Consider the following 27,597-nt stretch of genomic DNA (forward strand, 5'->3'; position numbering starts at 1 on the left):
TGGTCTTGGGGCTTGAATTCTGGATCTGGACACTGTCCCTGAGCTCTTCAGCTCAAAGCTAGAGCTCTACCACTTGAGCCACTTTCTGTTTTCTGGTGGTTAATTGGAGATAAGTCTCATGGCCTTTCCTACCTTGGACTTTGCTACAATCCTCAGAGTAGCCAGGATTATTGGCTTAAGCCACTGGTAGCAGGCCCCACATTTCTTTTTATATGTATCAAAACTCATACTGAACTGAGTTCTGGGTTTTATGATTGTTTTGTACCTGTCTATGTACCTTTGTCCAAACAACAAACAAATGCTAAGTGTCACTAGTTCTTAAATGCACAATGTTAAGCCAGGCCTGAGGGGGGATACCCCAATGTGCCAGGCTCCTTTTGCCCCCAGTGTTCTGCTGCCATATGTTCCCACTACCACCACATCTGCACTTTCTCTCTGAAGGAATCATCAGAGCAATGATTAAATAAGATGGTAAGCCTCAGTTTTATCACCTTTTATTTCCCCTGTACAACTCAACTTCCACTGAACCAAAAAGATAAATAAAAATATAGATAGACCCTCTAAGATTTCTAAGAAACAGTTTTCCTTAAGTACTGAAACAAGTAAAAGTGAGTGGCAAACAATTTTAAATTTAGAAATTTATTCTGTTTAATCCACAAGCTTTATATAGCTTTAGTTAAAAAAAAAAAGACAAACAAAAACAAACAAAAAAGAAAAAACAGTGAAACCAAGACACTATTTCAAAGTTTGGGCCCTTCCAACGTTCCAAATACAAGAGTTCTGAAAAAAGTTGTATATACCAAATTGGAAGAACAAGACAAAAATATGAATGGAGCCATAACATCCATGAAACAAAATTTTATATAACTGAAGGATCCTTTCTGGGACTAGTTAATTGCCTTTACAAAAGAAAAAAAAATCAATCAGAACAGAACAGAATGAAATTCCAGTGTTCTGAATCAACTTGTTACACATCAATATAACCCCACAGTGTCCTGGCAAACAACATGCTCGCATTTGTCTTATTCTAGAGCTCAAATCTTGATTCTTTTCAGCAGAGACTCCACAGGCAACAGGAAAGGTTGTGGCATTGAAACACTCATTTATACTTTTGTGGTAGTTCAACAGTGGTCGTATCTCTGGGCAAGCTTTCAAACCATGTATGGTTGGAAGCATAACTTACATGGGTGTTAAGATCCAAGAAAAAGTAAAGGACTAAAAAGAAAGGAGGGATACAAAAAAACACCCTCTGGAATAACCAGGGGCATTTAAAGGAACCAGAAGAATGCCAACAATATTTAAACCCCCTTTTTTGAAAAGGAGATTATTTTTTTGGCTTAAAAATATTTCACTGTAAATGAATTATGTCAGCTCTCAATGTAAGAATGTCACGAATACACTGTGGACACCTTTGCAATGTAAATCCATGCCCTTTTTTTACATGGTGAACTTCAACCTAGCAATTATTACAACAAATGTTATAGTCTAAAGCTCAAACACATTTTAGCAATTTTGAAATTGAATTGAGTACAAACCAAATAAAATTTACATCATAACAAACATTTCCACCTAAGACTGTGGGGACACTTGAGCCTTGCGCATGGATCTCAGGGCCTTTTCCCGCAGGTGCTTTTCCAAGTCATCAAGGTTGTCTTCAGCTTCACTCTCTGTCTCCTGAAAAACCCAGAAGTGTTACTATATTGTTAGGTCCTGAGACACAGTGGGAGGTGTTGAGTGTATATATATTGCTGGTCATGGGGCCTAACTCTGAGCCTGGGTGCTGTCCCTCAGCTCTTCAGCTCAAGGCAAGTGCTCTACCACTTGAGCCACAGAGCCACTTCTAGCTTTTTCTGCTTACATGGTGCTGAGGAATCAAACCCAGGACCTCATGCATGCAAGGCAAGCGCTCTACCACAGAGCCACCTTCCCAGCCCCATGTGTTGAGTATATTAGAGAACAGAATCAAATTACAGTGAAGGCTGCACTGTAGTTCCTCTATAAAGAGGGACTGAGGTACAATCCAATGGCACAGTGCATGGCAGCTATCAACCCTTAAGGCCCTGGGAGTTCTATCCCTGAACCTTTACCCAAAAAGGAGGGAGGGGGGGGGGAGGATGTGCGTGTGTGCGTGCACACACATAAATGCATGCACAATCCTTGGGCTTTAACTCTGAACCTGGCACTACCCCCCTGAACTTTTGTGCTCAAGATTAGCACTCAACTACTTGAGCCTGAGTTCCACCTCAGACTTTTTTGCTAGTTCACTTCCTGCCTGGGCTGGTTTAGAACCTCCACCCAGCCTGGCGCACGTGCCTCACACCTGTAACCCTAGCTATTCAGGAGGCTGAGATCTGAGGATCACAGTTCAAAGCCAGCCTGGGCAGGAAAGTCCTTGAGACCACTAGAAAACCAAAAGTGGTGCTGTGGCTCAAGCAGTAGAGCACTTGCCTTGAGCTGAAGAATGCAGGGACAGTGCCGAAGCCCAGAGTTCAAGCCCCATGACTGACAAAAACAACAAGAAAAAAAATCCAACAACTCCACCATACTCATATCTCAGCCTTCTGAGTAGCTAGGACTATACATATGGGCCATTGGCTCCTGGCTCAAAAATTTTTGTTTTTGTCAGTTGTGGGGCTGGAACTCTGGGCCTGGGCGCTGTCCCTCAGCTCAAGGCTAGTGCTCTACCACTTGAGCCACAGTGCCACTTCCAGTTTTCTGGTGGTTTATTGGAGATAAGAGTCTCACAGACTTTTCTCCCCTGGCTGGCTTTGAGCCGTAATCCTCAGATCTCAGCCTCCTGAGTAGCTAGGATTACATGTGTGAGCCACCAGCGCCTGGCTCAAAAATTCTTTAACAAAATAAAACAAATAAATAAAAACTACAGGGCTGGTAAGGCAGAGTGTTGCCTCGCATGCATGAGGCCCTGGATTCAATTCCTCAGCACCACATAGACAGAAAAAGCTGGAAGCAGTGCTGTGGCTCAAGTGGTAGAGTGAGGGACAGCACACAGGCCCAGAGTTCAAGCCCCATGACCAAAGGGAAAAACCCAAAACCAAACCAAACCTACAGTAAGCCTTTAGGAAACTGTGGTTCTAGCAAATGCTTATTGCTGACAACTTACTGAGAAACAGATCAGAGGCTTATGGTTAATAAATGAGAGCCCAGCAACTTGCTAGAAGTAAGTGGAATGACATTTGATCCCAGATCCCACTACCTATAGAGCCTGGGCAGGAGGTGGAAGCCCACATTTACCTTCTTAGGCTCTGGCACTGCCTCAGGTTCTTCCTGTGCTGAAGTGGTGGTAGCAGCAACAACGGCTGCAGGGGCCATAGGAGCTGCAACCGCTGTAGCCACAGCCTTTTCCTTCTTGTGCTTTTTGTGCTTCTTGTGTTTCTTATCCTTTTTGTGTTTCTTGTCCTTCTTTTTCTTCTTTTTCTTTCCACCTCCTTCTTGGTCTGAATTCTAAAATAACAGGAAAAATTCACAGTACTGTAACTAATCTGACCAAAAGTGCCTAAATATTTTAATTCTCACAACTAAGCAAATATGTAATACCTCTCACAAAAATTCTAGCAGGGGCTGGAAAGGCAGCTCAATGGTAGAGTGCTTGCCTTGCATGCATGTGGCCCTGGGTTCAATTTCTCACCACCACATAAACAGAAAAAGCCAGAAGTGGTGCTGTGGCTCAAGTGATAAGAGTGCTAGCCTTGAGCAGAAGAGTTCAGGGACAGCGCCCAGGCCCTGAGTTCAAGCCCTAGGACTTGTCTTGGAAAAAAAAAAAAAAAAAAAATATATATATATATATAAAAATATATATTTAATATAAAAATAACAGTTAGTGGAACCAAGTCTGGGATCATTTGTATAATGAATTTATGCAAAAGACAGGCTCTGCTGTCTTTTTCTGAATCTAACCTATAATCTTTTTTTTTGTGTGCCAGTTCTAGAGCTTGAACTCAGGACCTGGACTAGTCCCTAGCTTTTGGAAATAGTAAGTCTCACAGGCTTTCCTGACCAGGTTGGATTAAACTGTGATCTTTATTATTTCAGCATCCTGCCTCCTAAGTAGGCAGGATTACAGGTGTGAGCCACTGGCACCTGGCCACTTCCAGCTTTTTGCTGGCATAATCTATAATTGTAAAATTTCAAATTGCTAACCAACTAACTAGCAAAATTCAGTGAAACTCTAAGTACTGATTTTATTTATTTATTTAGTTTTGGTTGGTCATGGGGCTTGAACTCTGGGCCTGAGCACTGTCCCTCAGCTCTTCAGCTCAAGGCTAGTACTCTACCACTTGAGCCACAGCGCCACTTCGTTTTCTGGTGGTTTATTGGAGATCAGAGTCTCATGGATTTTCCTGCCCCGGCTTGCTTTGAACCTCGATCGTCAGATCTCAGCCTCCTGAGTAACTAGGAGTACAGGCATGCGCAACCAGCACCTGGCGCTAAGTATTGATTTTATATAATACAGAAATGTGTCCAAACTCTGAATTTTATGACTTACAATAGACAAAGACTAGTTGAGATCTAGGGTTTTGACCACTGATATTTTCTCCAATGCAAATTAACTATGCATAACCAGGGCATTGGTAGCTCACACAGTAATCCTAGCTACTTAGGAGGAGGCTGAGATATGAGAAATCCAGTTCCAAGCCAGCCCTGGCAGAAAAAATCTGTGAGACTTTTCTTTCCAACTAAACAGCAAAACCAACAGAAGAGCTGTAGCTCAAGTGACTGCACAGCGCTAGCCCTGAGTGAAAATGCTAAGGCACAGTATCTCAGCCCTTGACTTCAAGCCTCAGTAAGCACAAAACAATCCAACAACAATAAAGCAAATCCAGTAACAACCAAGGAACAGCATACAATTTATAAAGGATTTCCCAAACTAGATAGACACATACTCTGGCCGGTGAGGGGCTTGGTGTTGGGCTTTTAGCCTTTTTGACTGGTACTGCTGGTGACCAGTTTGTAGATGGTGATTGAGACTGGAGAGGGGACGGAGGTGCTGGAGGCTTTTTAGCTGCTGGCTCAGGAGATCCAGAAACAGATCGGGAAGATGAGACCCTTCTTACAGACTGTGGGCTAGGTGAGGCAGCCCTGAAAGGGGAAGGGGGGGCGGGGCGGAGAGAACAAAAACAAAACAGTTAGAAAATTATCACAATATCCAAGAGGTCACAAACTTCATTTCTATCACTTAAGTCTCCTACAGGGTAGCTTAAACTCCACAATCCTCTATTGATTCTGTTAATGTGCTTCCTGTATGAAACCAGTAATGCCAGTTCCTCACATTTTATGCAAGAGTGCTTTTTATCACTTTTTTTTTGTGTGTGTGTTGCTTGTGGGGCTTGAACTCAGGGACCAGGTGTTGTCCCTGAGCCTCTTTGTATTCAAGGCTAACAGTCTACCACTTGAGCCACAGCACCACTTCCAGTTTTTGAGTGATTAACTGGAGATAAGTCTCATAGGGACTTTTCTGCCCAGGCTGGCTTTGAACTGCAATCCTCAGATTGTAACCTCCTGAGCAGCTAGATTATAGGCGTGAGCCACAGGGTGCCCTTATCAATCTTGAATGCACACTGAGAAATGCTCTCTGAATCACTTGTTTTGGAAGCATGGTTCTCAAAAACCCTACCCAAGAATCAAGTAAAATCCTATGGTATTAATGTCATAAGGAACTATCCTAAAAATGGAAAAGATTTGTGAATGGGACTGATAATTTGCATTCAAAACTTTCCTTTCTGTAACTAGGCAACTAAGTATTCCTAACTACAAAGTTAAAGTATTTTTACTTTTTTGGCTTTTTCGGTTCTGGAGTTCTGGAGACTCTCCTAATAGGCCTAGTACTTGGAGATGGGGACTGTCTTCTTTGGGGTGATGCAGAAGGTCCTCTTCGAACGGGGGTAGGACTTGAGGAGGTGTGGGGAGCTCGAGGCCGCGGTGAGGGCGAATGCCGTTTGTTTGGCTGTGGTGACCGGGCTTCCCGGGCAGGGCGGCTTGGAGAGGGCCCTTTCCTATGCTTTGAAGATAAAGAAGGTGACCGTCTCTTGGTGGCTGGGGGGCTTCTCTGTTTGGGAGGTGGAGAATGGGAGACGCGGCGCTTTGGTGGTGGAGACGGTGATGGCCTTCGTTTGGGAGGGGGTGGGGGAGAGGCCGTCCTTCTCTTGGGAGGTGGAGAAGGAGAGTATCGTCTCTGTATTGGAGGAGAGTATCTTCTTGGGGAAGGTGAGCGCCGACGTGGTGGTGGTGAAGGCGTCCTAGGAAAAGGACACATCATTAAGCTGGAAGGCCTACCAGAACAAATCACCAGTATCAACTATCTTACAGTTAGCATTGTCCAAAGGGAATATATTTGGAGCAGATATGCTGTTTAATGGAAAAACCTGCGATTTTTAGAAGAATGCAAGTTTGTCAAAGACATGTAACACTATACAGTGAATCAATGTAATGTTTCATACAAAGAGACATTGCCTTGCTTAGTGCCAACTATGAACATTAGTTATTGTCAGGACAATTTAACTACATTACAAGGCTCTATGGATAATTACCAACTCAAGAAGTCTTTGGTTTAAAGAGCTCTCTTTTTCTGTTCTTTCTTAATTGTTATGTGGACTCTGAACAATCGAGCATTTACTGCATTAACTTGAAACCACACCCCTATATTCTATCTCCCTCAAATTGACTATCCCATTCTCTCTTCAAAAGTCCATTTTTCAGTGAAAATACAATCTTGTAATCCTCTGAATGCTTAACTCCTACAAAATCCTAATGCATTTCTTAGGAATTAAACCTGAATAAAATACTTAGGACCAACTTATGTGTTCTTGGTTCTTTTATTCTGAGTTTAAATTCCTAGTCAGATTTGGGTTTTATAAGCCATTTTTTTTGGGGGGGAGGGGGAAGACGGAGGCTCCTAAAGCCCAAGCTGGCTTTAAATTTGTGATTATCCTGCTTCATCCTTCCAAGTGCTGGGATTATAGGCATGTATCACACCTGGCTTACTTGACTGACGTGTATTCAAGGCTTCTCATATATGTGGACCCATACAATATATGGTCTTCTATGACTGGAGCAGCAATACTACTCTGAGTTCTATGATAAAGACCCAGAGCCAGACAGTCCAAGATCCGACAGTACCTTCGACGTGGTGGTGGTGTGGGAGACCTGCGCCGCCGCGGAGGAGGGGCAGGAGAAGGAGAACGTCGCCTTCTGGTGGGTGGTGGGGAGGGACTTCTCCTTCGTCTACCACTAAACCAAAGAATTACAATTGTTTCTGGTCAGTGGTATTCATAATTAAATGCTCTAGATGACATACTTTCAGTTATTAACTCAAGTAGAAGCAATGGTTATATTACTTGTAACGTAATACATGTAATGATTACATGTTTTGAGGCAGTATTTTTCAAACTATAGTTCAAGATCCCAGGTAGAAGCCAACATTTAAAGTTAAAAAAAAAAAAAAAAAAAAGGTTACAAAGTTGGGCACCTATAATCCTAGCTACTCAGCAGACTGAGATCTAAGGATTGTGTTTCAAAGTCTGTCCAGGCAGAAAAGTCTATGAGAGAGACTCATCTCCAATAAACTACTCGGAAAATACTTGAAAAGGCACTGTGGTTAAAGCGGTAAAGCACTAGCCTTGAGCACAAGAGGCTCAGGGGTTAGTGCCCAGGCTCTGAGTTCAAGCCCCAGGACTGGCAAAAAATTTTAAATTGTTTACCTATGGCACAGGTAAACAATTGTTTTGTGAAAGCTGCCTCCAACATACGATCATATTTTTGGGTCATGATACAAAACATTCTTGACACATTAGTGTTTCAAAATATATGGCTTGGAATGTGGCTTAGTGGCAGAGTGTTTGCCTAGCATGCATGAAGCACTGGGTTTAATTCCTCAGCACCACATAAACAGAAAAAGCTGGAAGTGGTGCTATTGCTCAAGTGGTAGAGTTCTAGCCTTGAGCAAAAGTAGCTCAGGGACAGTGCCCAGGCCCTGAGTTGAAGCCCCAGGACTGGGGGGGAAAAAGTTAAGTATGTCTCACAGCATTTTTTTAGTTGAGCCACACACCAGAATCACTATCATAAGAACAAGTATCCAAGGTTGTCTGGGCATGAAAGCTACTCTGAGGGCAGTAAGGTAAAAATATACTTGCAATCACCTAAGTCTATTCTGAGCTCCATCAAATGCTTGACTGACACTGGCCACCTAAGAAGGAGAACATGCCAGGAGACTAATAGTAGCCTTACATTAGATATAAAACTGATGAAAAAAGATACTGTGCCACTTCTGGTTTTCTGGTGATTAATTGGAGTTAAGAGTCTCATGGATTTTCCGGCTCAGGCTGGGGCTGGCTTTGAACTGCAATCCTCAGATTTCAGCCTCCTGAGTAGTTAGGATTACAGGTGTGAGCCACTAGCGCCTGACTCAATGCCAATTTCTTTTTTCTTTTCTTTTTCTTTTTTGCCAGTTGTGGGGCCTGAATTCTGGGCCTGGGCACTGTCCCTCAGCTCTTCAGCTCAAGGCTAGTGCTCTACCACTTGAGCCACAGCACCACTTCCAGCTTTTTCTGCTTATGTGATGCTGAGGAATTGAACCCAGGGCCTCAGGTATGCAAGGCAAGCACTCTACCACTGAGCTACCTTCCCAGCCCCTCAATGCCAATTTCTAACAGCATTAAGCTTGAGGTACAAATACAATGTATAGTACTTTTATTTTGGGGCCTGAACTCTGGCCTGGGCACTGTCCCTCAGCTCTTTAGCTCAAGGCTAGCACTCTACCACTTGAGCCACAGTGCCACTTGTTTTTTTCTGCTTATGTGGTGCTGAGGAATCGAACCGAGGACCTCATGCATGCAAGGCAAGCACTCTACCATGGAGCCACCTTCCCAGCCCTGTATAGTACTTTTAAATGAGAACAAAAAACACAGTGCAGGTTTCGAAAGAAACTGGTTTTGACTTCATTATTGTGAGGAATCTTTCTAGAACAGATAGTTCTGTAACAGGGACAGAAATTGAAGAGGAAAGTATACTAACATAATTCTGAAGAAGTTTTAGTTCTTATGCTAGCAATATCACAGAAGGCAGAAATCATTATAGCTGAGAAAATCATGAATATATCTTTTTAGGTGTCTGTTTCTTATTATCAAAACCAGTCTACATTGTATGGGCTGGGAAGGTAGCTCAGCGGTAGAGTGCATGCCTTGCAAGCATGAGGCCCTGGGTTCGATTCCTCAGCACCACATAAACAGAAAAGGCCGGAAGTGGCGCTGTGAATCCAGTGGTAGAGCGCTAGCCTTGAGCTGAAGAGCGAGGGACAGCGCCCAGACCCAGAGTTCAGGCCCCATGACCGGCAAAAACAAACAACAACAACAAAAAAACAGTCTACATTGTAAATACTCCAATCCATCACCAACATTTTGGTTGGCTCTGAAAAGCCTTCCATAAGAAAACACTTAGCAGAGCCGGGCGCTGGTGGCTCACGCCTGTAATCCTAGCTACTCAGGAGGCTGAGATCTGAGGATCGCGGTTCAAAGCCAGCCCGGGCAGGAGAGATCGTGAGACTCCGATCTCCAATAAACCACCAGAAAACCAGAAGTGGCGCTGTAGCTCAAGTGGTAGAGCCCTCGCCTTGAGCTGAAGAGCTGAGGGACAGTGCCCAGGCCCAGAGTTCAAGCCCCACAACTGACACAAAAAAAAAAAAAAAAGAAAAAAAGAAAAAAAGAAAACACTTAGCAGAATACTGGTTAAGATGGACTATATAATGTCTGACCAGGCTACTTTGTCATTCTGTGACCCTAAGAAATTCACTTTACCAAATTCTGACCAGACCTATTCACAGATATATTTCCACATATGATTTGGCTCTAAAGATCCTGTTTATCAAAGTGTTCAAACCTGTAAAAGATGGAACAGAGGGCTGGGAAAGTGGCTCAGTGGTAAAGTGCTTGCCGTGCATGCATGAGGCCCTGGGTTTGATTCCTCAGCACCACATAAGCAAAAAGAAAAAAGCCAGAAGTGGCGCTGTGGCTCAAGTGGTAGAGAGCTAGCCTTGAGCTGAAGAGCTGAGGAACAGTGCCCAGGCCCAGAGTTCAGGCTCCACAACCGACCCCCTCCCCCCAAAAAAAAGATTGAACAGAGTCAAAACCTATTTGTTTCAGTATTTTTAATGTTATCCTTGTTTTTCTTGCTTTCTCTAAAAGTCACAACGAACTACCTCCCCACTTGACCCTAAGCGCTATAATTTTCATCTCATGACATACCTACACATTGTCCTAAGGTAAATTATTACAGACAAACTGTAATGAATACTCTAAAATAAGTTTCACATACAATTCTCCCTACATTAATCTGACATGCTAAAAACAATTAGGGGTGAATTTGACCCAAGTACATTATGTGTATGTAAGTATTACAATGAAGTCCCTTAGTATATAAAAATTTGTGCTAACAAAGATGAAGACGAAAAAAACAACAAAACCGCCCCCCAAATCTTAAAGTTTTTCCATAATCACAATCAGTATTGTACACATTTTAAGAATGTGATATGGCCACCCAAACAGGAAATTACTTAAATTTTGATATATAGGCCTAAATTACAAAGCAGAGTCTAACCAACCTTTTAGTCACTGGCGATTGCCATCGCTTTCCCATCTGCATCCTGACAGCATCAGAGAAAAACAAATGTCAACAATTCCATTCACTAAATTTTTTACTTTGATGGGAGTTTTACATCCCACTAAAGGAGATTTTTTTTAAAGTTTTCAAAGATATTCAGGAGTTAAAGTTGTGAGTTAGCTGCTTTACTTTTATCATACACATATATGACATAGTGGCTCAATATTGAGAACTCATTTAGTTCATACTAGATATTAAGAAAATACCAACCATGAAATCACACACACACACACACACATACACACACCCCAAACCAAATCCAACCACTTTTCTAACCCTTGATATAAATTCTAAAATATCTCCACAGCCCACCCTTAAGTCATGAAGTTTCATAACTACAGAACACCAGTAAAGACTACTAAAGGTTGTTACCGAGGGGAAGTCTCTTTCTGATGCTTTCTTGGAGATGGAGAAGCACTCCGGGAAGGGGAATGTCTCCGCCGCCTGCCTACCTCACCATTCTTCACATGGGATCTCTTGGGTCGCTCATCTTCTGAGGAGGAGGAAGATCCAGAGTCTACACAAATAAATATATAGTTAAATAAATGGAACAGTAGATTGCTGAGTTCAGAAGATCTCATGGCTCAAAGCCTACCTAGACAGAAAAGTCCACAATCTCCAATTAACCAGAAAAAAAGCAGAAGTAGAAGCATACCTCAAGTGATGGAGCACCTTTGTAGCAAATACAAGGCATAGAGTGCCACCAAAAAAACCCTCTGGTGGGAAAGACTAGAGGGACTAATGAATCATACTATTCTAGTCTTCTAAACTGTTTACCTTCCCCAACTAGTGTTAGGAATTAGTAACTAGGCCATGCACATACTCTACCACTGAGCTAGACTTACTTTCTAGATACTTAAAACCCCAGCTTACTGATTTCCATAAAGACATAAATATTTCTCTTCAGTATAATCACTACTCAGATTTTTTTGCCTCTGTATTTTTTTTATTGTGAAAATACTATACAGAGGGGTTACAACTACATGAATAATGAGTACATTTCTTATCAAGCATTGTTGCCTCCTTCTTTGTTTCACCTTATCATCCCTTCTCTCCCCCACCCCCCGGCCCCCCTCAGATATTTCTCAAGGTATTTTGGCTTATTTTGTTGAGACAGGATCTTTCTATACTATGCAGCGCAGACTGGAATCAAATTCAAGATCTTCCTAACTCAGTCTCCTGTATGCTGGGATTCCAGAGGGTCCATCATCATATGAGTGGCTAAGTACAGTATTTTTTACTTAGACATGCAAGCAGAAGACAATCAGTGTTCATACCAGATGAAGACTGCTGGTTCTGTCGTCTGTATTGACGCCTCTGCTGCACAGAATCAGCTGCAGTCATCTTGCCACCTTTATCTTCTTCTGAAAGATGGATGCATTTAGAAATTGTTTCTTTAGTTATGCATTATAGGTAGTTTGACATGTATGAATAGGAAAAGCTTTTTTTTTTTTGGTGCCAATTCTGGGATTTGAAGCCTGGGTTCTGTCCCTGAGCTTTTGTGTTCAATGTTATTACTTTACCACTTGAGCTATACCTCCATGCCCACATTTTTGGTGGTTAACTGGAGGTAAGAGTCTCAGACTTTTCTGAACCATGAATCTCAGCCTACTGAATAGCTAAGATTACAGGTAAAAAAAGTCTCTTAAACCTTTATCTGTTTGGGTCAAGTGATATAATCTATTCAATGTACCCAAAACAAACTTTTAAGCCAGGCATCGATCTCAGAATCATGGACTAAAGCTAGTATAGACGCACGAATTGAAACTGTGACTTTTATCTTCAATTAACCAGCAAAATGCTAGAAGTAGAAGTGTGGCTCAAGTGGTAGAGCGGCACCCTTGGAACAAAAAGGCCAAGTATACAAGGCTCAAGCCCCAGTACCACCACCAAAAATAACCAACCAACCAATCAAATAAACCTCAATGACCACAACAAAGAAACCACCAAAAAAAATACCACAAACAAAAAGCCTAGTGAAAATTCCCTTTCTCAAGTAGTAGATAGTACTACTTTTTTTTTCTTGTGCCAGTCCTGGGGCTTGAACTCTGAGCCTGGGCACTGTCCTTGAGCTTTTTTTGCTCAAGGCTAGCACTCTACCACTTGAGCCATAGCACCACTTCTGGCCTTTTCTGTTTACATGGTACTGATGAATGGAACTCTGGGCTTGTTTCATGCGAGGCAAGCACTCTATCACTAAGCCACCTTCCCAGCCCAGTACTTATTTCTTCCAACTAAAAACTTACCTGATTCAGATAACTCTACTTTTCTAGGCTTTGGTGCTGGTGAAGGCGACTCTCTTTTTTCAGTACCTTTATGTTTTGTCACTAAAAAAGAGAAAAAGTTGCTTAGACACAATAAAAAGGATCATACAAGTAAGATGGTTCAGTGGTAGAGTGCTTGCCTTGCATGTGTGAGGCCCTATGCTCCATTCCTCAGCACCATATAAGCTGGAAGTGGCGCTGTGGCTCAAATGGTACAGCACTTGCCTTGAGCTGAGGAGCTGAGGGACAGTGCCCAGGCCCAGAGTTATTTCCCTTATCAGTTCAAATAAAGAAATGGCCAGGTACCCTTGGCTCATGCCTGTAATCCAAGTTACTCAGGAGGCTAAGATCTGAGGATTACTGTTTGAGGCCAGGCTATGCAAGTAAATCAGTGAGACTCATGTCCAATAAACCAAAAAAGAAAAAAAAAAAAAGCCAGAAGTGGTACTGTAGCTTAAGTGGCAGAGCACTAGCCTTGAGCAAAAAAGAAGCTTAGGCCCCGAGTTCAAACCCCCAGACCAGCGCATAAATGCGCATACACAGAACAATAAAAGCTGGGAGCTGGCAGCTGGTAGCTAATGCCTCTAGCTATTCAGCAGGCTGAGATCTTAAGAAGGCAGTTCAAAGCCAGCTTGGGCAAGAAAGACACTGAAACTGGGGCTGGGAAGGTGGCTCAGTTGTAGAGTGCTTATTTTTTATGAGGCCCTGGGTTTGATTCCTCAGCACCACATAAACAGAAAAAGCTGGAAGTGGTGCTGTGGTTCAAGTGGTAGAGCGCTAGCCTTGAGCTGAAGAGCTGAGGGACAGCACCCAGGCCCAGAGTTCAGACCCCACGACCGGACCAAAAAAAAAAAAACAGTGAAACTCTTATCTTCAATTAACCTCACCCCTCCCCCCCATAAAAATAAGTCCATAAGTCCAAAGTGGATCTGTGGCCCAAGTGGTAAAGTGCTAGCTTTGAGAAAATAAAGCTGAGGGACAGCACCTAAGCCCTGAGTTCAAGCCTCATAGTACTGCACCCCTCCACCACCACACTCCCCAAATAAAAGCAATTAAAGGGACAAATGACTAAGAAACAAGAAGAGTGAGACTAGGAATGTAGTCAGGGACAGAGCACCTGCCTAGTATAATAGAACACAGAGACTTCTGTACCTCTGACTCCTAACTACAAGGATACAAAAAAGACTAGCGATACATTTACAGGAAAAGACATTTAGGTCAGGAAATGATTGGCTACCAAAAAAGCTACCAAAGCAGCCAAGGGTTCTTTATGTATTATGAAATCTTTGTAATAGCTTCAGAGGTTTTAGGGGGAAAAAAGGTAGACTGTAACAATTATAAAATGTATCAAATAGAGCTGGGCACTGGTGGCTCAAGCCTGTAATCCTAGCTACTCAGGAGGCTGAGATCTGAGGATCGCGGTTCAAAGCCAGCCCGGGCAGGAGAGACCGTGAGACTCCTATCTCCAATAAACCACCAGAAAACCGGAAGTGGTGCTGTAGCTCAAATGGTAGAGCGCTAGCCTTGAGCTGAAGAGCTGAGGGACAGCACCCAGGCCCAGAGTTCAAGCCCCACGGCCGACAAAAAAAAAAAAATTAAATGTATCAAATATAGTTGGATGTGGAAGTGTGCATCTGGATTATCAGCTACTCAGGAAGTGAAGTGAAGCAGGAAGAAAAGTTGGTTTAACTCCAGCCCAAGCAAAATAGCAGTAAGACACTGTCTCCAAAATAAAGCCAGGTGCTGGTAAGCTGTAAGCTCTGCTACTCAGGAGGCTGAGATCTGAGAATTTCAATTCAAAGCCAGGCAGGAAGGTCTGTAAGACTCTGATCTCCAGTTTACTAAAAGCTGGAAATGGAGCTATGGCTCAAGTGGTAGAGTGCCAGCTTTGAGAACAAAAGCTGAAGACAGTGTTCAGGCCTTGAGTTCAAACCCCAGGTACAGCACCAAAAAGAAAGTGATTTTAAAAAATCCCCCAAATCGCAAACATCAGCTTTCTACCTAATGGAGTAAATAAAGCATGAAGCAACTAATGCTCTTTTCCCACCTGAATGGAGCACTATAGCGACTATCTTTTTTTTTTTTTTTGTCGGTCATAGGGCTTGAACTCAGGGCTTTGGCGCTATCCCTCAGCTCTTCAGCTCAAGCAAGCACTTTACTAATTGAGCCACAGCACCACTTCTGGTTTTCTAGTGGTTTATTGGAGATAAGAATCTGTTCACAGACTTTCCTGCCCTGGCTGGCATTGAACCGTGATCCTCAGAACTCAGCCTCCTGAGTAGCGAGGATTACAGGCGTGAGCCACTGGCACCTGGCTTTATGGCAACTATCTTTTGTGAATTTGCTGCACTACACAAATGGAATGCTGCCAAATGTGACTATGGGACTGTGTTTATTTGGACAGGTAAGCCTTGCATGCATGAGGTCTTGGGTTTGATTCCTCAGCACCACATAAGCAGAAAAAGCTGGAAATGGCACTGTGGCTCAAGTGGTAGAGCGCTAGCCTAGAGCTGAAGAGCTGAGGGACAGTGCCCAGGCCTAGAGTTCAGGCCCAGGACTGACCAGGAAAAAAAAAAAAGTCTCATGGACTTTCCTGCCGGGGCTGGCTTTGAACTGGGATCCACAGATCTCAGCCTCCTGAGTAGCTCGGATTACAGGTGTCAGCCACAGGCACCCTGCTTTTATTACACTCTTAAAAAAGAGAAGCCAGGTGCCAATGGCTCATGCCTGTAAACCTAGCTACTTTGGAGTTGGAAATCTGAGGACTGAGATTCAAAGCTAGTCTGGGCAGGAAAAGTCTGTGAAACTTTTAACTAACCACCAATAAGGAGGAAGTGGAGGTATGACTCAAGTGGTAGAATGCAAGCTCTGAATGAAAAAGTTCACAGCACTCAGGGTCTGAGTTCAATCTCCTGTATTGGTGCATGTGCATGCACACATATGTGCATACACACACAGAGCAAAGTAAAATTTGTTTTTCCAGAAGTTGAGTGTGTGTTGGGAAAACATTAGAAGTAGAGTGGCCAAATAGAAATTGCAATCTCATGAAGCTCATTAAAATATACAAGGACAAATTTTCTCATTTCTATTGTTTCTAACATGAAATTTTCAATGGGACAACTTCAGCATATGGTTACAGGTCACTACTTAAAACCCAACTGCTATAGCAGCTTTTTCAGTTCTCCATATCCCATGACTTACTTTCAAGGCTGTATCACTCTAGCTTTAAGCATCAAGACATTATGTAAATGGAGCCTTCAGCATTCTAGTTTTCTTTTCTTTTTTTTTTTGTCGGTTGTGGGGCTTGAACTCTGGGCTTGGGCGTTGTCCCTTAGCTCTTCAGCTCAAGGCCAGCGCTCTACCACTTGAGCTACAGCGCCACTTCCGGTTTTCTGGTGGTTTATTGGAGATAGGAGTCTCATGGTCTTTCCTGCCCGGGCTGGCTTTGAACCTCAATCCTCAGATCTCAGCCTCCTGAGTAGCTAGGATTACAGGCGTGAGCCACCAGCACCCGGCAGGATTCTAGTTTTCTTTCATGTGTACTTAGGACTACAAGAACAAACCCCAATAGACTACAAACAATCTTCACTCAAATGAACACAGCATTCTTCTTGCACAGTAAGACTACAGACCATAAAAGTCTCAGAAATCAATGTGGAGAATAAAGGACAAAACTCAGAAGAACCCGCCCTAGAGCCTAAAGTAAAAAAAAAAAATAAACCAGGTTTAAAGATAACACTATGTCGCCGGGCTGGTGGCTCAGGCCTGTAATCCTAGCTACTCAGGAGGCTGAGATCTAAGGATCGCAGTTCAAAGCCAGCCTGGGCAGGAAACTCCATGAGACTCTTATCTCCAATAAACCACTAGAAAACTGGAAGTGGTACTGGAGCTCAAGCGGTAGAGTGCTTGCCTTGAGCTGAAGAGCTGAAGGACAGCACCCAGGCCCAGAGTTCAAGCCCCACAACCAACGAAAGAAAAAAAAAAAAAAAGTTAAAAAAAAAAGAAAAAGAAAAAGATAACACTATGTCCTTCCTTTAGGAGAACAATGTGGCCAAAAAGGTATAGTCTTTAATAACATATCAAGTAAGTATTCTTCAGAGAAAGTGATTTCAGAGTAACAGAGTGAACCATTACTATGAGGATGTATTTCTCTACCTGGCCAACTCTAGTGAGTCCCCTAAACAGTTTTTTTTTTTTTTAAAAGTCAGTCATGGGGCCTGAACTCTGCCTGGGCTCTGTCCCTCAGCTCTTCAGATTAAGGCTAGCACTCTACCACTTGAGCCACGGCACCACTTCTGGCCATTTCTGCTTATGTGGTGCTGAGGAATGGAACCCAGGGTCTCCTATATGCAAGGCAAGCACTCTACCACTGAGCCACCTTCCCAGCCCCCAACTAGTACAGCTTTTACCAGTACATTGCTTTACAAGAAATTCAAAAGGAAAAGTAAATTTAGAAGTACATTCACAAACTATTTTTTTGCTTCATTTTCCCCAGTCCTGGGGCTTGAACTCTGAGGCTTGGCATTGTCCGAGCTTCTTTTTGCTCAATGCTAGCACTCTACCACTTGAGCCACAGCACTAGTTCAGGCTTTTTTTGTTTATGTGGTACTGAGAAATCAAACACAGGGATTCATGCATGCTAAGTGAGCACCATACCACATTCCCAGCCCACCATTTTGTATAGAAGCCACTTCATACTTTTGAAGGGGGCAACAAGAGATTAGATGCATCGTAGCAAAAGAGAGAACAAATATTTTTGTTTGATTTTTACCTTTACCTGAAGTTCTCCCTGGAGACACAGAAACACGACTTTTTCTTGTGCGGTTTGACTGCTGGGGTGTTGGGGAATGACGAGTTTTTGGTGGTGGAGATGCTGGGGGTGATGGCCTGTGCCTTCGCCTTGGAGGACTTGCAGAAGGAGATAACCTGCGAGTTTTTCGAGGAGGGCTAGATGTTCTCTTGGGAGGCTTCTTTGGTGGTGACCGGGAACGAGATGATGAGGATGATGAACTACTCCCAGACAAGGATGCTGATGAACGCCTCCTTCTGTTGAATAAACATTCTCACTAAGAGATACCTTAAAGTATGTATAGTTTACAGTTGCTTTTACCCAGCTTGAGTTTATGACACTAAGTCCACAAACTAGTCAAAAAGAGACAGAGGAACAGAGAAAAAAAATGTATAACCCAGGACAGGAAATATCTAGTATTGAGACTAAATTAAAAAAAATTTTTTTTGGTTGGTCAGGGGGCTTGACCCCTGGGCCTGAGCACGGTCTCTCAGCTCTTCAGCTCAAGGCAAGTGCTCTACCACTTGAGCTACAGCGAACGCCACTTCCGGTTTCCTGGTGGTTTATTAGTGATAGAAGTCTCAGTCTTTCCTGCCCAGGCTGGCTTTGAACTGCGATCCTCAGATCTCAGCCTCCTGAGTAACTAGGATTACAGGCATGAGCCACCAGCGCCTGGTGAGACTAAATAATTTATTCTAATAAATGCTTCTGAGTTGTGTCACATCAAATTGAGTACTATAAGCCGGGCGCTGGTGGCTCACGCCTGTAATCCTAGCTACTCAGGAGGCTGAGATCTGAGGATCGCGGTTCAAAGCCAGCCTGGTCAGGAAAGACTGTGAGACTCCTATCTCCAATAAACCACCAGAAAACCGGAAGTGGCGCTGTAGCTCAATTGGTAGAGCGCTAGCCTTGAGCTGAAGAGCTGAAGGACAGTGCCCAGGCCCAGAGTTCAAGCCCCATGACCGACAAAAAAAAAAAAATAAATAAATAAAATTTAAAAAAGAAATTGAGTACTATAATTCAGTAACTAATCACTTTCTCTTCCATAGGAATGATACCAGTGTTTTAGAGTTTGTATATAAAATGTGCAGAGCAATGTACTTTTCATTCAGTAAACTATAAAACAACTTTTTTTTTTTTTTTGGTCCGTTGTGGGGCTTGAACTCAGGGCCTAGGTGCTGTCCCCAGCTTTTTCATTCAAGACTAGTGTTCTGGGGCTGGGAATGTGGCTTAGTGGTAGAGTGCTTGCCTAGCATGCATGAAGCTCTGGGTTTGATTGCTCAGCATCACATAAACAGAAAAAGCCGTAAATGGTACTATGGCTCAAATGGTAGAGCGATAGTCTTGAGGAAAAGCAGCTCAGGGGAGCCAGCTGCCAGTGGCTCATGCCTGTAATACTAGCTACTCAGGAGGCTGAGATCTGAGGATTGTGGTTCAAAGTCAGTCCTGGCAGGAAAGTCCCTGAGAATTGTATTTTCAATAAACCACCAGAAAACCGAAGTGGGGCTGTGGCTCAAGAGGTACAATATTGGCCTTGAGCTGAAGAGCTCAGGGACAGGCCCAGGCCCAGAGTTCAAGCCCCACAACTAACAGGAGGAAAAAAAAAAAAAAAAAAAAAAGCAGCTCAGGGACAGTGCCCAGGCCCTGAGTTTGAGCCCAGGACTGGCAAAAACAAACAAACAAACAAACAAAAAACCTCACAAACTAGTGTTCTGCCAACTTAAGCCACAGCTCTACTTTGAGCTTTCTGGTGGTTAACTGGCTACAAGAGTCTCATAGACTTCCTTCCCAGGCTGGCTTCCAATTGTGATCCTCAGATTTCAGACTCCTGAGTAGCCAGGATTACAAATGTGAGCCACCAGCACCCACATTAATACTGGAATTTTTAATACAGTAATTGCTGAAGGTATCTTGACAACCTTCCCCTACAAAGAAATACTTTTATTAATCCTTTTTTTTTTTTTGGGGGGGGGGTCTAGTCATGGGGCCTGAACTCTAGGCCTGGGCAGTCCCTGAGCTCTTCAGCTCAAGGTTAGCACTCTACCACTTGAGCCACAGCGCCGTTTCCGGCTTTTTTCTTTTTGCTTATGTGGTGCTGAGGAATCAAACCCAGGGCCTCAGGCATGCAAGGCAAGCGCTCTACCACTGAGCCACCTTCCTAGCCCTACTTTTACTAATCTTGACCATAAAAGTAAAATTTATAAATGTTATTTCATGCTTCCCTGTTCTCCCCCCCACACTCCCGGGCTTAAACATTGTCCCTGCTCAGGGCTAACACTCTACCACTTGAACCAAAGTGCCACTTCCACTTTTTCTGAGTAGTTTGTTGGTGATAAGAGCCTCACAGACTGTCTTACCTGGGCTGACTTGGAACCACAATCTTTAGATCTTAGCATCCTGAGTAGCTAGGATTACAGGTATGAGCCACCTGCACCAGGCTCCTCTATTTCTAAGTCGATTTGATTTCTTGGGGGAAAATGAAATAAATACACACACACACACACTTTTTTGTGTGTGCCAGTCTTGGGCCTCAGGGCCTGGGCACTGTCACTCAGCTCTTTAGCTCAAGGCTAGTACCCTACCACTTGAGCTACAGCACCACTTCTGGCTTTTTCTGCTTATGTTGTGCTGAGGAATCGAACCCAAGGCCTCATGTATGCAAGGCAAGCACTCTACCACTGGGATACCTTCCCAGCCCATGAACTAATTTTTCAGACTGGAACACAAAGATATTGTCAGATCAAGGATCTATCTCACTGGCAGACTATTTTAGGGCCCTGGGCTCAATTTCCAGGAAAAGAAAGGGCAAGGAAAGATGGCAGGAAACATAGGAGGAAACTTGGGAGGAAAGGAAGTAAAGGAAGGAAGAGAGGAAAGGAGGAAGAAGTTTTGTCCAATGTATAATCTAAAAAGTTTAATCATCAAAGTTCCTTCATACTTTGTTAGGATGGCAAGGAAAAATATGCAGTGAAGCAAGCCTCTTACTTTGTAGGAGAGTTGGTCATAATCTTTATGCTACAGTGATATATCCAAAATTCCAAAATTTTACCTTATGTTCAACTTAAATATTTTTATAGCAATGTTTAAAAAGAACTACTATGGGTAGGGCTAGAGTTTTGCTGAATCTTAGGCCTATAATCAATCCTGGCTATTCAGGAGGCTAAGATCTGAGGATACAAGTTAAGAGCCAGCCAGACAAATCTGAAAGACTATCTCCAATTAACCAACAAAAAGCCAGAATTTAAGATGTGACTTATGTGGTAGAGTGCCAGCTGTAAGCAAAAAAGTCAAATGAGGCTTCTAGGCCCTAAGAGTTCAAGCCCCAGTACTGGCACACAAACAAAATATAAGGTATACTAATAACAGTTACATCTATGAAATAGGATCATGGGGGAACTTTCAACAATGTCATTTTTGTTTAACTGTATATAATAAACCTACATTACTTATAAAACAAGGCTACTTGGGCTGGGAAGGTGGCTCAGTGGTAGAGTGCTTGCCTTGCATGCCTGAGGCCCTGGGTTTGATTCCTCAGCACCATATAAGAAAAAAGCCAGAAGTGGTGCTGTGGCTCAAGTGGTACAGTGCTAGCCTTGAGCTGAAGAGCTGAGGGACAGCGCCCAAGCCCAGAGTTCAGGCCCTACGACCGGACCAAAAAAAAAAAACAAAAAACAAGGCTACATTAACAAATTTTAAAAAATCACTCCTAGAGACAACACACTTTCAGTCTATTGAAAGTGTATTTATTTCCTTATAAACTTTGCTCTTACTTTCACTTTGAAAAAATACATTATAACAGCAAATGGATTATCTTTAAAACTGGTAAAACTAGGGCTGGGAAGGTGGCTCAGTGGTAGAGTGCTTGCCTTGCATGCATGAAGTCCTAGGTTCAATTCCTCAGCACCACATAAGCAGAAAAAGCCAGAAGTGGCACTGTGGCTCAAGTGGTAGAGTGCTAGCCTTGAGCTTAAGAGCTGAGGGACAGGGCTGGGAAGGTGACTCAGTGGTAGAGCGCTTGCCTTGCATGCCTGAGGCCCTGGGTTCAATTCCTCAGCACCACATAAGCAAAAAAGAAAAAAGCCAGAAGTGGCGCTGTGGCTCAAGTGGTAGAGTGCTAGCCTTGAGTTGAAGAGCTCAGGGACAGCGCCCAGGCCCAGAGTTCAGGCCCCACGACCGGACCCCCCCCCCCCCCCCCGCCAAAAAAAAAAACCAGCTGCGGGATAGTGCCCAGGCCCCACAATGGACAAAAACAACAACAACAACAAAATACAACCAACCAACCAACCAGCAAAACTAGCTTACCGATCTTATAGCCTGCTACTTTTCAGAAGCCAGTGATAAGCTGAAAACCAAATGGGCCATTAACTGGTGACTCATGCCTATAATCCTAGCTACTCAAGAGGCTGAGATCTGAGGATCACAGTGTGAAACCAACCCAGGTTTTGAAAAGCCCATGAAACTCTTATCCCCAATTAATCAGAAGATATTTTCTTTCTCACTTTATTTATTTTTTGGTTATGGGGCTTAAATTCTGGGCCTGGGCACTGTCCCTCAGCTATTTAGCTCAAGGCCAATGCTCTACCACTTGAGCCACAATGCCACTTCCGGTTTTCTGGTGGTTAACTAGAGATAAGAGTCTCATGGACTTTCCTGCCCAAGCTGGCAGGAGAAGCTAGGATTGATTATAGGCGGGAGCCACTAGAGCCCAGCTCAAAGCTATTTTCTATAATTTGTAAAAATTATCCTAAAATTATCTCCAAATAAAGATTATTCCAGGGGCTGGGAATGTGGCTTAGTGGTAGAGTGCTTGCCTAGCATGCATAAAATCCTGGGTTGGATTCCTCAGTACCACATACACAGAAAAGGCCAGAAGCCTTCAGCAAAAGCAGCTCAGGGAGAGTGCTCAGGCCCTAAGGAGTTCAAGCCCCAGGACTGCCCCCACCCTCCCCCCCCAAAATTATCCAAAGTTGTGTCAAATACCTGACACTTTTAAACAAATTTGAAGCAAAACAAACAGGTCTCACCGTCTCCCAGGAGACCTGCTCCTCCTGTGCCTTGGTGGAGGCGGCATTCGTCTTGGTGGGGTTCTTCTTCGAGGGGAAGGCCGTCTCCTTGGACTGGGCCGCCTTCTAGGTGAGTATGATCTGCCAAAACAAAATTGGACTCTGAGTAAGTAAGGAGCTTACAATTACTCCACAGAGATATTTCCCCCACTGGCCATATTTGGAAAAATGAATGTTAAGAGTCAGAATCTTCCACTTACATAGAAAAAAGTAAATTTTTTTGGTACCTGTCCTGGGGCTTGAACTCAAGAGCCTGGGACTAGCTGAGCTTTTGTACCAAGGCACTTAGTAGTGCTCTACACCTCTTGATGCACAACTCCACTTCTTGATTTTTGGTACTTAAATGAACATAAGGGTCTCATGGACTTTCCTGCCCCTGGATGGCTTCAACAGGTTGATAATAAGATCTCAGCCTTCTGAGTAGCTAGGATTATAGGGTGCGAGCTACCAGCACCCAGTTTATGTAGAGATTTTATATGGTGCACAGTTTTAAGTTCTCTATGTATATCCCAGTAATATTTGTATTAAAGATTTCCTACAAATTTGAAATTATGTATGTAATTATGGAAAACAGTAGCACAATCAAAACCTATATTGATCTTAAGGCCACAACCCACCTTGATCGGGATCTATGGCGCCGTCTTGGTCGAGTATGAGACGGTGAGCGAGAACGTGTACGGGATCTTGATTTGGAACGTGACCGAGATCTTTGTCGGGTCTTTTCCTTTTCCTTTTCTTTTTTGGAATTCTTTTCTGGAGTCGGTTCTTTAGGCTCTGGTATAGGTTCAGGCTTGGGAGCTTTCAGGATGTCACTGTCAAAAAAAAGCTTATTTTTTTCCCTTCTCTTTTATTCAAAATGATGTGAAAATATATGTCTCAAATTTTTAATTTCCAAAATCCACAAAAACTATCTCTGGTCTCAAAAGATATATATGTATCAGTAGAACCTACACAACTAGCAATAATACTTAATCACATACACTTCTCTCTCTCTCTTTTTTTTTTGCTAGTCCTGGGCACTATCCCAGAGTTGCTTTTGCTCAAGACTAGCACTCTACCACTTGAGTCATAGTGCCACTTCCGGCCTTTTCTGTTTATGTGGTACTGAGGAATCCAACCCAGGGCTTCATGCATGCTAGGCAAGCACTCTACCACTAAGCCACATTCTTAGTCCATCCACACACACTTTTAAAAAAACACAAAGTTGGCTGGGATATAGTTCAGTGGTAGAGTATTACCTGCCTAAGATAAGGCCAAGGCCCTAGGTTTGATCCCTAGCACATCAGAGAAAAACACAGAAACAAGCAAAGAAACAACAACAAAAAAACCCCAAACACTGATAAACAAAGTTCTTTACAGTATTTTGGGGGATATATATAAGATAAATCAAGCTATTTTGAAACATTATGACAATGGTCACCTTTGGAGCTCTTTTCTTTTACTCTCCTATACAATTTCAACAAGACAAAAGAAACAAGTAATTGTAACTCAGATGTTGTATTTGCAAGCACTGTCTTATTAGTTATGGTTTTGTTGTAATGGGGGCTGAACCTAGAGCCTCCCACTGGCCAGTACAGCTAACAGTCAAATCTAAAAATTCTAATTATTTAGAAATTAATTTTTTATGTGCTTGCCTAGTAGATGTGGCCTCTTGTACTGAAGGTTCTTTTATTTTCACTGAAGGTTCTGGAAGTTCTGGACTTTTCTCCTTCTTTTCTGGAGCAGGGGAAGGACTCCGGCTCTTGGTTCTGTGACGGGGAGATCGAGAATGACTGCGCTTTCTCTCTCTCCTGACAGGGGAAGATCGTCTTCTAGGGGAAGGAGATCTGGATTTGCGTCTAGGATGAAAGCAATTTTTTCAGGTGTTTCAATGTGGACTGAAGGAGAGGGCCAAAAGGAGAAGTGAAGATTTATCATCATCTTTAAGTTGCCCACTGTTATATCTGACAAATTCCACATGTAAACAAAATATTCTATCTCATCTTCTTGATAAGGAAAGGGCCAAGAGAAAATCAGAAGGGCAACAAATGACAGAAAACTTGTTCAAATGTGTCAATTAAAAGAAGGGAGGGAAGTGGCGCTGTAGCTCAAGTGGTAGAGCGCTCGCCTTGAGCTGAAGAGCTGAGGGACAGCGCTCAGGCCCAGAGTTCAAGCCCCATGACCGACCAAAAAAAAAAAAGAAAAAGAAAAAAATAAAAGAAGGGAGGAAAACACTGACTTGGGATTCTATCCTGAGGTTCTTAATCATTCCCAGACCAACTTCATTCAAAGACCAACTTCTCAGAGAAAAAAGATGATGCTTAGAAGTTAACAGTGATATTCTTTAAATCAACCCTAACAAAATACTGTGTTTAGATACAGACAGCTCACATCGGTTGTTCAGGCAGAGCCCAAGAATGTCAGAAAAATAACATACAATGTTCTTCAGAAGAGAAATGCCAGAATGGCATTAGATAGCTTTGGAAGAGGAAAAGCCCTCCTTGCTTCCTTTTAAATCACAATATGCTGAACTAGAACTATTTTCTTCACAGTGAAGGAAAAACAGCAGACTTAGAGTAGCAACAGTTACATCACTGTCACTATGATGGCTCATGCTGAACTCTTCAAAAGTACTGCTTCCAAAAGTAGGGTTTAGTATCAAATACACAGTGTATAAAAAACTAAAAAGGACAAAGAAAATAATTCCTCCTCCCTTTACTAATTCCAGCTGACTTATGAAAGAAAAACCCTAAAAATGAAAAATCTAATGGATTTCTCACCTTTAACCACGAGTACAGTAGAAGCTGAGTCGTGGATTTAAAAATGTGAACCTAACATTAGTCTCATTGGAAGGAAGAAAACAAATAAATGATCTGAAGTTTGGGTTCAGTACAACCATCTAAGAAAAGCAGAACAGGGAACAAGGTAAGTTAAATGAGTGGCTACTGTACAGATTTCTAATAAAAAAGAAATGGAAAGAGAAAGAATGAGTCAGAATACAATAAAAAATAACTAAATGTTATATTTAAACTAAAACAGTAAGTCTAGACTTACATTTAGGAATTTAAGAGCTGGATGAACTTACTAGATTTTAGATGGCCATTGTATCAAATGATCAGTCTCAAACAAAACTTAAAAAAAAAATTTTTTTTTTGAGATGTAGTCTTGCCATGTTGCGTAAGATGGCTTTGAACTCATTCTCCTTCAATTTCCCAGCTGGGATTACAAGCATATGCTACCAAGTTCCACAACATACAGGATTTCTTTAGCCCAAGTCAAGATACAGATCAACCATGAAAACTGTACAATGAAGAAATTCCCTCAATCACACTACTAGACGTTTCTACCAGAGAATTCCTTAAGCCTAAAGTACCTATAGAATATTAGGTAGGTGTCAACTGTACTATACCTTCTTGGGCTTCGAGACCTCTCCCTTTTTTCTCTGCTGCTCTCTTTTTCCTCTTTATCCCTCTTATCTTTGTCTTCATCTTGTTTTTTCATCGATGCCAATTTTTCCTGTTCAATCTGCAAGGTTTTCAAAGTATACAGTTAAAACACAATTTTCCCGCCCAGTCTTGGGGCTTGAACTCAAGGCCTGGACACTGTCCCCAAGCTTCTCTTTTTGCTCAAGGCCACAATGCCACTTCTGGCTTTTTCTGCTTATGTGGTACTGAGGAGTCAAACCCAGAGCTTCATGCATGCTAGGCAAGCACTCTATCACTAGGCCACACTCCCAGACAAAAAACAATTTTAAAGACTACCATATAGCAAAAAACAATGTTTTTTTTTGTTAGTTCCATAATTCTTTTTTTTAAATTTTTATTTATTTTTTATTGTGAAAATACTGTACAGAGGGGTTACAATTACATGGGCAAGATAATGAGTACACTTTTTATCAAGCACTGTAGCATCCTCCTTTGTTTCCCCATCCCATCCCTTCCCATCATCTCCCTGCCTCCCCACCCAACCCTCCCCGCCCCCCAAAAAACAGTGTTTTAACTGAGTTCATTAGCTTCAGTTTTTGAACAAAACTGTCCTTTATTTGTCCATATTAAAGACACACATTAATATAGGTGGGCACTTGTGGCTCACACTTGTAATTACTAGGTACTCAGCAGACAGAAATGAGGATTGCAGTTCAAAGCCAAACTGGGCAGGAAAATCTGTGACGCTTTTTTTTTTTTTTTTTTTGGGGGGGGGGGGGGGTCCGGTCGTGGGGCCTGAACTCTGGGCCTGGGCGCTGTCCCTCAGCTCTTCAGCTCAAGGCTAGCGATCTACCACTTGAGCCACAGTGCCACTTCTGGCTTTTTTCTTTTTGCTTATGTGGTGCTGAGGAATTGAACCCAGGGCCTCAGGCATGCAAGGCAAGTGTTCTACCACTGAGCCACCTTCCCAGCCCTTTTTTTTTTTTTTGTCAGTTGTGGGGCTTGAATTCTGGGCCTGGGTTGCTGTGCCTCAGCTCTTTAGCACAAGGCAAGTGCTCTACCACTCGAGTCACAGCGCCACTTCTGGTTTTTCTAGTGGTTTACTGGAGGTAAGAGTCTCATGGACTTTCCTGTCTGGGATAGCTTTGAACCAGGTCCTCAGATCTCAGCCTCCTGAGTAGCTAGGATTATAGGCATGAACCACTGGTGCCCGGCTCTTGGGAAATTGCCTTTTTTTTTTTTTTTGGTCGGCTGTGGATCTTGAACTCTGGGCTTGGGTGCAGTCCCTCAGCTATTAGCTCAAGGCCAGCGCTCTACCACTTGAGCCACAGCACCACTTCCGGCCCTTTGTTTATGTGGTACCAAGGAATGGAAGCCAGGATCTCATGCATGCAAGGCAAGCACTCTAC

The 27,597-nt window shown here is 42.9% G+C and overlaps 1 protein-coding gene across 6 annotated transcripts in view; it reads right to left on the bottom strand.

Moving 5' to 3' along the window:
* Positions 1-478: 478 nt before the first annotated feature.
* Srrm1 (serine and arginine repetitive matrix 1) overlaps positions 479-27,597 on the bottom strand; it is a 36,056-nt gene continuing 8,937 nt past the window's right edge. For 2 of the 6 annotated variants that reach the window (XM_070037615.1, XM_070037620.1), the window contains 14 exons: positions 26,173-26,288; positions 24,419-24,622; positions 23,402-23,596; positions 22,746-22,865; positions 17,704-17,978; positions 12,915-12,995; positions 11,946-12,032; positions 11,041-11,185; positions 10,610-10,651; positions 7,135-7,245; positions 5,790-6,254; positions 4,902-5,097; positions 3,253-3,462; positions 479-1,674 (listed from right to left, as the gene is read on the bottom strand). In XM_070037615.1, the coding sequence (XP_069893716.1) occupies positions 1,570-1,674; positions 3,253-3,462; positions 4,902-5,097; positions 5,790-6,254; positions 7,135-7,245; positions 10,610-10,651; positions 11,041-11,185; positions 11,946-12,032; positions 12,915-12,995; positions 17,704-17,978; positions 22,746-22,865; positions 23,402-23,596; positions 24,419-24,622; positions 26,173-26,288 (2,352 nt within the window). In that variant the 3' untranslated portion in view covers positions 479-1,569. The remainder of the gene's footprint in view (positions 1,675-3,252; positions 3,463-4,901; positions 5,098-5,789; positions 6,255-7,134; positions 7,246-10,609; positions 10,652-11,040; positions 11,186-11,945; positions 12,033-12,914; positions 12,996-17,703; positions 17,979-22,745; positions 22,866-23,401; positions 23,597-24,418; positions 24,623-26,172; positions 26,289-27,597) is intronic. The other 4 variants (XM_070037619.1, XM_070037617.1, XM_070037616.1 and 1 more) reach the window with 4 other exon arrangements.

This window comes from Dipodomys merriami, unplaced genomic scaffold (assembly GCF_024711535.1).
Source record: "Dipodomys merriami isolate MVZ:Mamm:240054 unplaced genomic scaffold, mDipMer1.0.p SCAF_28, whole genome shotgun sequence".
Taxonomy (NCBI): domain Eukaryota; kingdom Metazoa; phylum Chordata; class Mammalia; order Rodentia; family Heteromyidae; genus Dipodomys; species Dipodomys merriami.